The sequence below is a fragment of the Toxorhynchites rutilus genome, chromosome 2, assembly GCF_029784135.1.
Source record: "Toxorhynchites rutilus septentrionalis strain SRP chromosome 2, ASM2978413v1, whole genome shotgun sequence".
Lineage (NCBI taxonomy): Eukaryota > Metazoa > Arthropoda > Insecta > Diptera > Culicidae > Toxorhynchites > Toxorhynchites rutilus.
In genome coordinates, this window is record NC_073745.1 from 288,899,539 (window position 1) to 288,916,280 (window position 16,742).

The window sequence follows — 16,742 nt, forward strand, 5'->3', positions numbered from 1 at the left end:
TGTAACTAATTTTATGAACAAATGAAAATTCAAAAAAAATACCGCAGGACTTTTTTGACAGCCTAATATCTCGAGTAATGCAAAAATTTGTGTTTCATTTGTATGGCAGCCCCCCTAAGAGAGGGGTAAGGGATGTCTAACCACCGTGGTATCATTTATTGCACCTTAAATCCTCCACATGCCAAATTTCGTTTCATTTTCTTGATTAATTCTCGAGTAATGTAGAAATTTGTGTTTCATTTGTATGGCAGTAAACACATCCATATTGTTTCCTTTTTTCACAGACTTGCAAATGTATTTATGGCTCTTCACCGAACTGCAGAGCTTGACATTAATATGAACATTGAATGTTTGTTCAGCTGAGGCGAATATGGCACTACCCAACGATTTGGGATGTCAATGATATTTGTTGATATTTTTCCATTTGCGCTTCACAGGAATAGTTCAATGTCGAATTGCATAGCAAGGCCGAATTGCGATTCGTTCGGGTAGTTCTGATTCGATCGGATTTTAGAATACAGGAGGATAGTTGATCAGTAGATAGATCTAGAATTTCCGAGGAAATTACTCTATCTTTTTGCTCAGAGCGTATTTTGACGACTAATCAAACTAAAAAATTGCGTATAAGGCAATCCTCGCCTTTGTCATTCAACCGAATACATCCAGCAACATAATGGATGACAAACGTGTAATTTTGTAATGTAGCTCATTAAAGACTGCATTTCTTTTGTTTGAACACAGGTACACACGGTTTGAACAAAGGTTGTGTAGGTGTTGCCCATGATAGCGTCTCGCAAGTGAATGTATTCTTCCTCGAACCACTTCTGTTGAATGTGTCATAGGAAAAGCAAACGTTCGCTCTTTACCTTTGCGAATATGTTGACCATGGATTATTGGCACAGCTCAAGACATCGTAGAATGAAATTGTCCTGGCTGCGTCAATTCATCAATCGACACACATAAGAATCCATCGAGCGCTTTTTTTTTCGTTTGTTTCGATTTGGTTGGAATGTTCTAAAATATTAATTCAAAATGAGTAATGATGATCCTCACGATTGAGGTAGCTGTGGCGCACACTTGCTCTCCAGCTGGGTTTTTATCAGAATTGACGACGAGCATGTGTGTGTATGGAATAATTTCAATAATTAATTTTGCTCATCTAAAAAGGCTTCCAGCTTGTTGGCGATGCGCTTAGCTTTAGTCGAATTAAGGTTACTTGCGTATGTGTGAGGTGAAAATTCGATGAAAAAGACGAAGTGCCATCTGGCATTTAACAATGTAACTAAATTCGTCCTGTTTAAAAAACGAACGACGGATCAACTATTTGGTATTGTTTATATTGTTTATATAGAAATACCAATATCGTGATATAAAATAAGAGATAGGGGTAACAATTGGTTATATATGGTTATATGTATCAAGCCAAATTTATGCAAGAAATACAAAAACAAAATTATTCAGATTTTTTTTTTGCATAGGACCACCCTAATCGGTATTAAATATAAAGTAATCGGTATCCTAGCGGGATCATATATAGTTTACGACCTATTCTCATGCCTACCAAGATTTTTGAGTATGATATCATTAAAATCGGTCGAGCCGTTTCGGAGGAGTTCGGCCACGAACATCGTGACGCGAGATTTATATATATATATATATAGATAATACTAATATAATAATATAATATTATTTTTCCTAAATAGTATCATGATTTTTCAATAACTTTGCCGTACATAATATTTCATTCGGACATCTTAATTTTTTAAAACAAAAGCTCAAAAAAATATTTTTAAAAAATTATAAAAAAAAGCAGTGGTAATTAAAATTTGTCATATGATAATACAAAAAAAACGGAAAGGGCCTGGTCAGCGACCGGCTGATTTGGCGTGGAATTGCTCCATGAATCTTTGAGCGGTACGTCTCATGTTCACATCACATCGCAGAGAAGTTGCAAAGTATCACTGATGTTATCTGTATACGGTATTTTTTGAAATAATTTCTGTCAAATTTTATTGACTAATAACGAGTTAGATGCGATGCGGCTCAGCTGAATAAAATAACAAGAAACGATCATCCCTTAGCGACTTGACAGTTTTGTGAATTCGTGTGAACGAACCCTTGAAGTAATTTCATAATCTGTCAATGTCAAAACGTTAGTAAAAACAACATTTTCATCATGGTGGAGTAGATGAACGCTTATTAATTACTAAAAAATAACTACCGAAATTCGGAGTCGGTGGTTGCAACTTTAAGAGCGCTTACTCCAACTTTCGGTCGTAATAATCGTCCCAAATGGTAGGCTGTGCATAGTTTAGTGGCCAAATTTGTGTCTACATTTCCGCTGTTGGATGTTCCCGAGAAGCCGCCCCGCACGAAACAACGAAAATGTCACAGCCACAAGTGAATCCATCCGAAATTATTCAAATCAGTTAATTGCACGGTGTTCTCAAGAATTGGGCAACTCCCTAACCTCATTGTGGCGTATTTTGATAAAAGATCTATATCTTACATCTAAAAGGGCTGCAAGAAGAACTAAAACCACTTGACCCTATGAACGCGAGAAATGAACCTGCCGATTGGCCGCCTCGTTCATACGATTTGACGCCATTGGATTTTTTTTGTCCTCCAGTTAGCGTCACACATTATCATGCCGGGGTTTCGGGTTCAATTCCTGTTCTGGTCGGGGAGATTTTTCGTCAAAGAAATTTCTTCTGATTTGCTCTGAGGTCACGCGTATTCTAGCCACTCCTAAATACATTCAAGACCTGTTATTTGGCATAGAAATCTCCACTAAGAACTACTAATTAAAGTGACGCAGGTAATGTCTACGCTGAGAAGGCAAAAGTTCCACTGGGAACGTTAGTGCCATTCAAGAAGAAGAAGAAGAAGAAGGATTTGATATTGTGGGGTTATGTCAAATCATTGGTCTATGTCAAAAAGCCAGCAACTTTAGACGACCTCAATGACATCATCCAATGCGTGTGGCCGAGTAGTGGAAAATATGGCCCAACGGATCCATCGCTGTAAACAGGCCCGAGCTGGTGGTATGACCGAAATTGAATTTCATTCTTAAAATGTTAGAGTTGAACTACAACCACAAAAAAAATTGAACTCATTATCTCAAAAAACTTGTGTTTTATTCAATAAAATGTTGACAAGTCCTTAATGAAAAACCCCTTACATTCAATATTTTTCGCTGCAGCTGCCGCTTCACTATCTTCCGTACCATTGGACGAATGATACTGATTGCATGTTCCGAAAGTCAAAGGTTTTCTCATGATCGAAAAAAACCGTTTTCGACGATTAAAACGAAAGTCAATTGTGGACAGCTGAAAAGCTGTCATTGTCTATGAAAGCAGTAAACTATATCTGAATTATAATTTTGGGTTACATGGGATATGCAGCATTTAGCCGTTACGGTACTACTGGGGCCATGTATAGTTGGAACATCCCTAATTTGGACGTCTTGGAAAAATAACTCCTAGCACTTTTGTTATACAGTTACTTAAGTACAGAATGGCCAAAGTTGTTTTCTAGATAGCTAATCAATATGCATATGCAGTTGTTGCCTTAGCTTTGGAGAGCACAGTCAAGATATGATTTTTTTTTTGTGGGGCATGTTATATTTCTTTCTCCCTAACATCTGAGTAAAACATCAGTCTAATTAGTGACAGTTGTTTAAATGATTTGATTATTAAAATCCACAACACGATGAAACAACATAAATCATACTCATAAATTCCTGAAAGTCTCGTACTTCCTGCCGAGCCCAATACGTGAATGTTTCGCCATTGTACTCACCTTGCCCGGGTGTATCAGATGCTGCGGTGCGCCAGACTCCTCGTCCGGCCCGCCACCACCACCTCCCGGTGGGCCTCCACCACCGCTCGGCGGTCCACCCCCGCCGCGCCCGCCATTGATCGTGTTCTCCAGCGTGCCACCTTTCGAGTGCGCCTTCGGGTCGTGCACCTTAAAGCGGACCTCTTGGAACAGTGGACCTACAATAGAACAACCTCGTGATCCCGCGATATTATGGGGGGGCACATTGGACATAGTACCGCTACGGCTGCCCATCTGCTGCTTCGGCGTGTGCTGGTGGCCATGGCTGTGCCCGTGGCCATGGCCGTGGCTGTGATCGCTGACCGGTGGCGGTGGAGGCGGATGGTTGGCGTCCGCCTGCTGTTGTTTCTTCTGCTCGGCAATCTTCTGGATTGCCATGAAGCGCTGCTTGCGCATCTGTATCCGCTTCGCCATATAGCCGACGGTGGCGTATTCTGAGCGTTTCGGATTGTAATTGATTGTTGTTTTTTTTTTTTCATTTTTGTGGACAGGTCAGGAATTGGGGATGAAAAGAAAATAAGATCAGTATCGCTAGCAATGGCAGTAGTCAAGGTTCAACAATTAAACAATTTCAAAACGAGAATCTGTGATTCAAACAAACACCTAGCCATAAGTACACACGCACACACAAATTACATTTACATCAAAAGAAGAGAAAGATAGAGAGTTCGAGCGTTTGATGAGCGGGTTGTTTGTAGTTAGCACTGTTTCAGCCTGAGTTTTTCCTCGAAACAACGACATCTACTACTGGTTTGTGAAAACGATTATGCTTGCGTCGTGAGGGTGAACTGACAATGAACCGTTGTTGGATGTGAAGTGCGTGGCAACTTTTCCAGAATTTCACTCCCGTTCAAAATCCGGAACCGAAAACTTGTCGAGATCCCGTCCTAGTGGGAGGTTCACAAGTTCCAGTTCCACGTTGAACGAGTTGCGAACGGGTTGGCAAAATTGTCGGATGAAATTCCAGAACATTTACCACGCGTTGTCGGTGTGCGATCGGTGATCGAAAAACAAAGTCAAATGAATGGATTCTAATGTTTTTATGGTCGGCTTTCAATGAGGTCGGTATTCGGCGCGAATGAGATGATGGATGACAAATTCGATAAATTCATCAAATCAACTAAAAGTAACGCTATTGTTCACCACCACGTGCCGTATTGCAATTATTCGCTCTTTTATCCGCTGACGCTTCCATAGTTTTGCCCAGCAGTTTGGTTGCACTGCCGAAAGAGGATACGCTCCGCTGCGTCGTTGAATGTAAATTTATTTCTTTGATTTGGTATGGTATGAAGCTATGACAAGTGCTCAATACTAGGATATTACTTTCAGGCGGACATTGTCGCAAATTTTGTCTTAAACGTGTCGAATAATTTTGTGGTTAATTTAATTCCTTTTGTTAGAAAGTGCATTTGAAGCCATTTGGTGAGACGATAAAGTGTAGTTTTTTTTTCGAGTGTTGTTTCTGCTTGTTTCTTTGGGATAACATTCAATAAATTCATCGGATGTGGGTGATCTATACGCAAGAAATGCCTTGGGAGATGGATACGATTTAACAAAGGAATGTTACATTAGTAGGAAAAGAATTTAAAAAATTGTTTCCTCTGAAATTCAGGCTATGCCATAAACATATTTCAATTTCGATGTGATTTTTTGTAATAGATTCATAGAAAAATGTATATTTTTATGATTCAATTAGATTGAAAATATTCAAGATAGAGAAATAAAAAAAAGAGGTAGGCCGCATGTAACATTGTATTGAATTATTGTAATATTGTGTTTTAATTATCTTAAACAATTTTAAAACTGCATTTAACAAACTGGAACATTTTTTCTCAATCACTTCTACTATGTTAAGTTTAACGAAACTTGAAATCGATTGATAATTTTGTCAGGAATACAAAAAAATCATGGATGTTACTTTCGTTGAATGAATATGTGATAGCGGTGGATATTTTTATATAAATTTAAAAATTAATTTCTGGATTGAGCACACTTGTTTAATTATTTTCAACAATCGGAGTCTAAAAATGATGATTGCATTATATGAAGATCTAAACCACAGGTGTTTTCCCTCCTACTAAACTAAGGTATTTTATGTGGAGGATTATTATATTCCACGCAATTTATTGATCTTTTCGCTGATGGGTTTTATTGGATCCTTAATTCAGTGCCTTGGTTTCGCAGGGAATTGCAATGAATAGCTTACCAGAATTAACTTCATATTCGAACTAGATACCAATCTAGTGTGGAAAATGTTTTTTTTTCAATCATTGGGTAATTCCATCTTGCATTCGGTTCGATGCAACATTTTTCTTTAGACAACTAATGACATTTTTTTCAGAAGCAACTGTCATAAGTGTTACTTGTGAAAAATTACTAGATTTTGTTCAATTTATTTTCAATTGATGTTCGTAAAGAATACATTGACTGAATGTCAGTGCTATCAATGTGATTTTCAAGTTGTACCATGATCTGAAAGGTCAAACCGTCGAATGACACCTCGCAAAATCGACGAGAATTTAAAGTAATTGAACTCGACCTTGAATCATCACTTCATGATACACTATGATCAGATCAGTTTTCGTGGTTATAAAATTCACATCAAAATTGCTTTCGTACAACTTAACATGAACCTGTCATTTTGAAATGATGTTAGGTATTGCTAGATTTTTTTCAGATTCGAAACAAACTATTTTGTAGGCAGAACAAATATGTTATTAAGCTACACTCCATCCAATTTTGTTTGCTATATGGAGATGCATAATTGGAGACACTTCTTCATGACGGTTCAAGTCATACGCAATATGAATTGACGGAATCATTAGGCGTAACTAAGACTATGACTATTCATTTCGTATCATTTGCGAGTTTTGGAAACGACATTGTACTATTAGTGAGGATAAAAGTGGATCCACTACGACAATACAAAGCTAATAAAATCCTGGGGTAAAAACGGCCATCAACCATTATTGAAGACGAAGCCACACATCCATGGTTCGCAACTAATTCGTGTCTGCTTATTATGAACTTTTGGAACCAGGTGAAACCATCGCAGGAGCTCGCTACCGAAAACATCTCATGTGGCAAACACAGAATAAGGTGATTTTGCTGCATGACAAGGCTCGGCCACATGTTGATCATGTCGTGAAAACTTTCTTGGGTACATTTCAATGGGACGTTCTGCTGCACCATATAGTCCACATATTGCACCTTCCATCTACCGTTTGTTCCGATTGATGGTGCATAACCTGGTTCAGCGCTACTTCCATTCTTATAGATATATTTGGGGATCGCTCCGAAATATCAGCTTCTTCAGAGGTTCCTCAGAGGAAGCTGTATGTCGCCAAGAATGAATGATGAAAACATATTATTGCTAGCGACGGGCAGTATCCTAAAAAAATTAGGACAGGACCATGTTTTTTTATAATAAAATATGAAATTTTTACAAAACTGTGAATTTTAATTAGCACGCCAGGTTCATTTTTGTGGGAAAATGAGATTGGTTTACGAAGGTATTCTCATATGACAATTTTTTATTTGGTTTCAGGCTGCACGTTTTAAAACTAAATAGGCCAATTCTTTTACATCGCTCCGCCCTTAGTTCGAATGCTGTATCCAATGATTTGTCTCAAAATTCAGCCAAATTTGTAATACGTTTACGTCGAGTTATTTAACGCCAAGGTTATATTTACCAAACGCAATCACAGATGAAACAGAACATAGAGAGAGACAGCCACGAACCGAGTTAATTCGAAAAACATTTTAAATCAGGCCATGTTGTAAAGACCTTAAGCCAAAATAGATAAATAAACAAGATAGCGGATCAAACGATGTATCGCTGGTTGTGATTAAATGCACGAATGATTGATTAAGCTGAAATCATATTGCCAATCAGAACAATGTCTACAGCAAAATAAGTATATGCATCTGTTTCCGGTATCTCTTTTTAGTACTAGAACTTTTAGAACATTCGATGAGGAACCATTATTAAGTGCACAACTAAGTACCCCCTGTTTGTCAATAGATTTAGCGTTGATCGATTGCAACATATCCAAAACGTTATGATTCAGACCCGGACATTAGGTAAATAAACCGCTTTAAAACTTTGGTGGTTATGGCGACATATGCTTTTGGTTGAATGAAAATGTCTGAATTTGTGCGAAATAATAAATGTTGGTTTTTCTTCTTTTTTTTTCAAGAAAACACTGATTGAATCGCATCGAGAGCTCCAAAAGGTTCACGGAGCTCCGACTCTAAGTGAAACAACGTGTCGTAATGATTTTCGTCGCTTCATACAAGCTGATTTCGATGCTGACAACCGTCCCCGTGAAAAAAGGTCAAAATCCTCGAAAACGCCGATTTGAAAGCATTGCTCGATGAAGTTCCATGTATTCTCAAGCTCTTAAATGCGTTAGAAATTATTCAAAAGCAAGAATCTTGAAATCCTTATGATTTGAAGTCGAGGGACGATGAGCGTCGTTTTTTCATCTGAAATCTGCTCCAGCGTCCAAAAGGGAAGATATTATTCATCGCACCATAGTGGGTAAGGAAAGATTCATAACAGCAACCCAGAGAAAAGAAAATCTAGGAAACTACCTGGCCATGCTTCTATGTCGTAGACTCGTTTAATGAAACCATCACTAGGGAACGGTATCGAGTTCATTTGATGCGATTGAGCCGAGCATTGCACTCAGAATGCGCACAATACGAGCAGTGGTGCGGAAAAGTGATTCTACAACATAACAACGCTAGGCCTCACGTTGCCAAAGTCGCTAAAAAATTACTTGGGTACACTCAAATGGGAATTCCTACCCCATCTGCTATTTTTTGCTGAACATTGCGTCGTTCAGTTATTACTTGTTCCGTTCGATGGTTACTGGTTTGGGTGATCAGCAGTTCCGCTGATATGCAGATATGGTTTGATTCGTAGATAGCTTCGAAAGACGTAAAATTTAACCGTAACAATTGTCGAGCTCTGTCATATCTATTATAATTTATTCATTTGTAACTATCATAAAACAAACTGCAAGAGTTTACAGTAATGAAGAAAACACATTTTCAAATTTCACGTTTTTGCTCATCAATTGTTTGATTTGATTAATTAGGATTTCAGTTATCAGTTATCTTCGTATTGTAATACAAGATTTTATGAACCAGATTTGATCATATTCGTGGACAGATGAATTATGTTTTAGAAACAATCATTTTAATTTGGAAGAAAAGAATACAGTTGAACAGATTCGCATTCAGCTGAAGATGGTGCGTCTTTACGGAAAAAGTCTGCTCCAATTAGTATTTCTCCGCTTCTTTCTAGTCACTGGAGCGCCTCTAGTTGTCATGCTACGGAACTAATGACAGCATTTTAATCTGGAATGATTTTTTACTTAGTGGAAACGCGAGAGACAAAAATAATTCTGCACACTCACGTTGAAAATCCAACTTGGTGAGGAGGAATGATCGCCAAGTCTCTCAAATTACCAAAATCGACTGTAAATACCGTTCTCAAACATTACCGGGAAACATAGACGTTGCATCATGTAATGCAAACCAAACGTGAAAGTGGAACATATGACCGCAAGCTACGAACAAAGAACATCAGGACAGTCCTAGAAAATCCTGGGATCTCCGCACGCGATTTGACCAAAAGGTTCACTGCGGCGCACAGTAAAGTTCGGCGAATCTGTGTGCGAGATATATTTCGATCGTACCATGTCAGCGTTCTGTAGGACATGATTACCAGAAACGGTACAGAGAAACTGTACGGCCAAGCTCTGACCAAGTACAACGAGTGTATTTTGATGTACGATAAAACATATAAAAAAATGGACTTTTGACAAATCCCGGGTCAAAAACATTATCTTTCTAAGCTTAAGGGCGATTTTCCGGTTAAGTTAAAATTTGTCTTCGCAGATAAATTCGTTCGCAAGAAGATGTATTTATTTATCTGTATTTATGGAGAGAAAACAAAGGTTCAAAGGTCCCGTGAATATCTGGCCCGACAGAACCAGCTGCCATTACAGCCGAGAATATACGAATAATATTGATTTTATTGAAAAAAGTATGAATTCATCAAATTGTCCTGATTTTCGTCCCATTGAAAAATATTGGGAAACTGTTTAGTGTAAATTGGAGAAGTGTGACAAAAAATCAAAACATCATTTTATAAAGAAAAGCGAAGGGAACGGATGGCCACCTCCAAAAAATAATATTAAAATAACTCAAAACGTTGAATAACCCCTCGTTTCCACATGTTATTACTGCTAGGGGTGTGCGATATTATTTACAATCCTCCAGTGATACAGTTGACGCGATATAAACAAAGTGTTGTTAACGTTGGCACATAGAAGAGCATACACAAACAGTGTCTACATTGACATCCTTAAGGACAACTTGAAGGAATCGCATCCAAAAACCGGCCTACGAAACAGCTTCGTTTTCCAACAGGACAACGACTCGAAGCATACCGCTAAGAAGACCAAAGCCTATTTACGTTCAGGCAACATAAAACCCTTTGAATGGCAACCACAAAGTCCTGATTCTGGTGTCTCTAATAAGGACACTTATTTCCCGGCTCTCCGGAAGGCGTGGAACGAAATCAACCCTCAGCACCTCCAGAACTTGGTGGATAGTAGACTCATACGTCTTCAACATGTCGTTGAAGCTTCAGGAGTCCACACTAAATATCTTTTTGCTTTTATTGTATGATTTTTTATTTCTTGAATTCGGGCTTCTGTACTAGTTTTCTATTTTTATTTTGCATGTCATCGAAATAATATAATTGGTTTAAGCTGAATCCAGCTAAATATGATGGAAATGCAATTAAAAATGTTGTTTTTATAAGAAAGGCTCATGAAGCTGCTATATTTACTTAACAAAATAGTTTTTTATCCAAACATAATAGAGAAAATCGTATCTAATGCTGTTTCTAATACAATATATACAACACTTTGTTTATATCGCTTCAATATCGATTGCTAACAATACCGCACAGCTCCAACTGCCATAACATGAAGAAAATAAGGGTTTTGAATGATTTTAATATTATTTTTTGGTGTGGGCTTTTATTTTTGTCAACGCATATTTGCACAGATTAAAGAAGTGAGGGAGTCAACAAAATCTAGCAAAAATGGCAAAAAATTGTTAATTACTTGAAAGAGTAATAGTTTACAAACAATTCTATAAAATTTCGGTAGTAGTTTTTGATAAAATAGTCCATAAATTGAGAAAAGTTTGCAAACATCCAAGGTGGGCTTGTTTTTCTGCCTATCAATGTAGATGTGGACTTCACGTAGATTTTGTTCATTATTATTGGGTGTACGAATAAGTTTCAGAAGGCTACAATAGATGGCGTTAGTATCCCTAAAACGTTTCGGCCAATAACTTTTTTTATTGCTCAAACACCAGTGTTGTTCTCCTGTTGTTAATGTGTATCATTTTTCGGAAGTATAACAACGTTTCTATTTTTGATCCGAACATGTAAATTGTTGTGCACTCGCGTCTGCAACGGTTGAAGACAATGAATTAGAGGTAATATTCAATCAAGATCCGTGTCAGTCTCGAAAGGAACATGTCAAATATTTGAGAATGGCTAAACAATAAAGAATTAAACATCAAACATATTTCGTTCGAAACAACAGTATAAACAATCCGTCTCCGGTGGCATTTCTCGCGTATCTGAAAGAAAACTTTAGATTGGTTCGAATTGGCTTGAGGAAGGGCATAGCAAAAACTATCGCTCTCTCTCTCTCCCGGCATTGATTGTTCTGCAAGAGTTGAATGGATTGTTAAGAGATACCAAAGCTATTGAAGAAAAAAAGGGGTTTAATCCCAGATGGTAACGGAAATTGGAAAACAAAGTGTAAACATAGTGGAGAGAGTTGAAAAAGGTGTGAGAGTTGAAAATAAAAACCGATAATGAAAACTATCAGAAACAAGCGAAATATAGCGATCTTTGCTGAGCATAGTAGATGAATTTATCGAATTTTCTTTCATTTGCTTGTCGGAAGAAAACAACTTCTCCGATACGTAAAAGAAAAAGAGGTGACGATTGGAGTGATTGGTGTACGATTTGAATGTAACTTTCTGATTTCTTCGCTTATTACTTTGTAAATACAGTAGCATTGCTTTCAACTTTTAGTTTAGATTCTTTGCAGCAACTGACACGGTAATCTCAGTCAAAGGTGAGACCCAGGGAGCATTCGGGTGCTGTTGAATGGCTCATTGTGTGACTGAATTGCTATTTGGTCATAAGTTACATAGCAATAAGAACATGTAAATGCTAACAAATGCGCTTGAATGTAGCTTGCTTTTTTGGTGAGGGTTAAAATGAGGTATCGAAAGTGTGTTAAGCTCAATACTGATCGTTGTTTTACGGTTTAAATCTGGCCTTGCTATTATCTCAACACCTTCTCTGTGAGGGTGATTTGTAAGGATTGCTAATTTAGCCCGGTTTTGTCTGAATTTGAAAAAAATCTTGGGTCTTCCGTTTTGTTTTTTCTCAGACTCGATCAGACTTTGGGCCGGCTCGAACTTTCATTTAACACCGCCGTTTGGTTTCGTATGTCTTTTTTTTTTGCAACACCATTCACATTCTCAATTGAGGACCTTTGGGGAAGGGTTTCAACATTCGGTGCGGTATAACAACGAATGGAATGAGGGGAAAAGCTGATCAAAAATTAAATCATGCACGACTAATTTTTGGAACAGCTTCCTACGGGCTCGAGTGTTGGAACCCTCCCCCGCTCGGTCCGGTGCAGTGTAAAGCGAAAGCTCTGTCGGGGCCTTTAAAACGAACTTCTAAGTACATGAAGTAACACAAACACGTAGGAGACTGGTTATTTGTACAGTAGCAAATAGTGAATATATATATGTATAGATATATAAAAATACGTATGTATAAGTAAGAAAATTGTTATATACCCAGCAGACTGGCAAATACCATGACGAAGCATGTGCCTAAATATACGTCAATCGATTTTACATAAGATATTTTCGGTAAGGCAGCATTCGTTGACGACATCAGTGTTGTCATTGTCAAGACAGTGGTTACACCTAATGCAACACGTGCTGGTGTAGCATTTCTATTTAGCCAAAATGATACCCACGATATGATTACAATTAATCCGGATGGTATGTAAATCTGAATGAGATAATAACCCATCGAACGTACAAACTGTATTTCACATGCTAAACGTGAATAATTTCCTATAAAAACAGAAAAGGGGTTTTATTACAGACAATGTTTCATTTAGTTTGTTATTCGGTCATTGAATGAGAGTTGGGTAAGTATATTTTTTGGTATATAATAGATAGAGAGCAAACTGGTTAGGTGGAGGTAATAAGGAGTAGAAACAACTGAAAAAGGCATGAGAGAAGAGAATGATGGCGGTGGAACGCAAGATGTTGAACGGAATGTTCTAGTTTAGTTTCCGGTGGGTTCGATGACTGATGGTGAGATAGGTGAATGCGTTGGAAATGCGTTGGGGTGCATCGTTTTTTTTGCACATTTCCAGATGAAAAGTTATAAAAATAGGCAAGACTGATAAGTTTAAGCGTAATTCGTAGGGTAGAAAATGTAGTGTCGAAGAATGAAGGTTATTTTATTTTAACGATTCAAATAGGATACGTAAAGTTTATCAACAGTAAATATTACAAAAAAGAGAATGCACATTCTGAACGGTTTGATGGAAGCTTACGTTTAGTCACACGAAGAATTTATCTAATATAACTATCGCCTCAGTTTTGCAATGACACGCGCAGCTTATGGTGTTGAATAAGTCATCATGGCAAAATTGTTTTTTTTTCTTGAATGACACTAACGTTTCCAGAGGAACTTTTGTCGTATTTACGTAGGCTATTTATTAATCCTTAGATTTCTTATGCCAAATAACACGCAAGCTCTAGAATATGCGTGATTGACAAATTTTCTGATTAACTAAAATAATTGCGCACTAATTCATTCTGCTAATGTTCTAGAGCCTCAATGCATGTTTAACACGTTGAATTTGGTACAGTAGAAAAAACAGAGTGTATCAAATATCATTAAATGTTTATCATGTTTCTGATAATCGATCGTTGTGTTGCTAAAAAATGAAATTTTCCGCGAATTTCAAATGTCTTAATTGTGTCTTATCTGTTTCACCTATTGCATCCAATACAGCATGTTGTTCACAGCTATTTAAATCGTATAAAACGGGATTTTATTTTTGTTGTTTTTTTTTGTACTTGTTCTTTCCAGAGTGCCAGAGTCCTTTTCGATTGATTCGTTTTGGTCTATTGGGGTAAAGAGAAATCGGTATATTTCATACGCACACTGAAACAACGATTCTTTGTTCACATCTGTTGTCGTTTCCTATCAATTTAGAAAGCAAAAATATTCATTGTCGATTGAAACTACTAGAATAATCTATATTCAATGTTATCGTCAAAGTATTTGTTTTTGCATGCGGCAGGACGCTTGTGGATATTCAATTGAAATTGAATAAAGTGTTGAATCAATGGTCATTCTATATAGGTATCATAAAAAAATACCAAAATGAATCTATTTGACATCGACAAGAGCAAATGTGAATTTTGAAAATTTTTAAGTTTTTTTTTAAAGGAATTAATAATCAATTTATCAAAACCGGGTGAACTGGCGGTAATTATTCCAAAAGTATAAACTATTTTTCGTCTTGTTTAATAAATAAGTCTGTAATTTATTATTTCCCTTCGCACAAAGTATAGAGTAGTTCCAAATGAAATCGACAAATGACAAAACTACTTGAGAATTTTTGATTCGAATGAAAGTTTGTATTCCGTTTGGGTTGGAGAAAATATGAGTTTTCCACATCATTTGGGAATTTTCACTTTTGGAAAGGGCGTATCGATTTTAGTAAGAGGAATCTTTGATTTTTTATATCTCAAAAAATACGAGTTGTATCGAAATAGTGTCTTAGAAAGAGTTATAGAATTTAACATAAAACGTGAAAAAAATATACACTGAGAAAAAAAACAGTACTCTTTTTTTATTTACAAAAAAATGAAGAAAATAATAGAAGTCATGTAGAAAATTTAAAAAAAATTAGTCCAAGATGATAAAACAATTTTTGGAGAACTTTGCGAAACATTGAATTTTTATGAATTCTCCCAACTCCCAATGTTAACAATAATTTTTTACCACAAATGATGAATCATGATGTGATTTAAAACAAAAAAAAATATTTATCAATCTCCTTCTAAATGCAGCCATTCTCGAGATATTTAAACAAAATATTTCAAATTTAATGTGTTTTTTATAATAAAAAGGCTCTTGTAATATGTTTGCCGTGTTATACCGTCATGTTCTTGAAATTTTATGAATTTGATTATAGTTATCAACAACTTTTCCAAATACATCATTATGGTAAAAATATATGTTTAGGAGTTGCGTTGAAAAACATTTTGTTAAAACGAACATGTCTTCAAATTCTATTCTTCTATTTTATATGAAAAATGAAAAAAAAATAAAAAATACATATTTTAGATATTGCAAATTAAAGTTTTTTTTGTAAATAAAAAAAGAGTACTATTTTTCATCAGTGTACATTTTTTTCACTCAAGTTACACATTAGTCAAAAAAAACCCCAATTGCTGTGGAAAACTCATATTTCCTCCAACCCAAACGGAATACAAACTTTCATTCGAATCAAAAATACATGTTTTTAAAATTTGCATTTTAAGGACGATTTCATGTGGAATTGCTCTATTGTGGAGCAAAACTCAAACAACCATAAATGAAAAAAAATAATGTCCGTCATCCTATTCGTATGAGGTTGAAATCGTGTGTTACGTTAGTTATAGCAACTTACAATTTTCACATTAACGAAATGTGTTGCTTTTCCAGCGGCAGCGGAATTTTTTCACCTCCTTCGCTTATTTGGTTTAGACTCAAAGCCGTTTCCAGCTGTAACACAGTCAAATCTAATCATGTGCTTGTCATTTCATTTACACTGATGGGCAAAATAAAGTACCCACTTCAAATTTGTTTTGAACTTATTCAATTGATTTGGTTCACATTAAAATATACAGCCTGTAATATTTTTTATTTGTTATATTTTTTTTAAGTATCAACAATGGAATGCTGAAAAAAAAGTTTTATTTGAAGAGACAAAAAATCAATTTGTATTGAAGGAAAAAATGTAACAAAAAATGCCCAGTTCGGAAATCTATATGTTTTCGATGTGTTTCCATCGGAAGACTCCTCACGTTTTCAAGCAAATGACTCGACCTGGTGCATTTATATACGTAGTCGCATATGATTCAGTCGATAAAATGGAGCACGCAGATATTTCGAAAGCACTTCCCTCTGTGTATCGGAAAATTGGTGTTTCATGATTTGCAAGATGATGAATCGCATCGAGAAGTCGCTAGGAAGCACTGTAACAGCAAGGCAGTGGTTGGAAAAATTATTCTAAAACTAAAAATAAGCAGAAAGCGCAAAACGGATGCGAGAACAGACAAAAAGATCATGTGAGAATATCAATATAAAAGCGGAAGGTAACTTTCCGCGTGCTCTACGAAACCCTTCGGCTATCAGTTTCCGATCGAACTGTTCGTTGCCGTCTCGTAGCACAGGGATTGAATAGCAAAGTCAAATAGCTTAAGTTTGTAACTGAGCATGCTAGAGTCCATGAAAATGGTTCTTTGGACAGACGAATACAAATTCGAGCTGCTAAACCGAAAACAGCGGGTTCATGTGTGGCGCAGATCTGGTGAGAAGCTTCAGGAGATCCACATCTAAGGGATGGTGTAGCATGAAGCAGGAAATGTTCTGACCTAAGGTTTTTTTCGTGGTGTGGAGTAGGAAGGCTCGTGAAAGTCGACGAGATTATGACGGTAGATTGATTGCTATAGCAACATCTTGCGGGAAAAACTGGAAGTTT

At 36.7% G+C, this 16,742-nt stretch overlaps 1 protein-coding gene across 12 annotated transcripts in view; it reads right to left on the reverse strand.

Moving 5' to 3' along the window:
• Positions 1-16,742, reverse strand: part of LOC129767924 (gamma-aminobutyric acid receptor subunit beta) — a 182,912-nt gene that overhangs the window by 10,861 nt on the left and 155,309 nt on the right. For 11 of the 12 annotated variants that reach the window (XR_008741596.1, XM_055769204.1, XM_055769206.1 and 8 more), the window contains exons 8-9: positions 12,760-13,044; positions 3,802-4,274 (exon numbers count right to left, since the gene is read on the reverse strand). Coding sequence is in view for 11 of the 12 variants with exons in the window: in XM_055769204.1 (XP_055625179.1) it covers positions 3,802-4,274; positions 12,760-13,044 (758 nt within the window). In the remaining variant the exon portion in view is untranslated. The remainder of the gene's footprint in view (positions 1-3,801; positions 4,275-12,759; positions 13,045-16,742) is intronic. The other variant, XM_055769214.1, reaches the window with a different exon arrangement.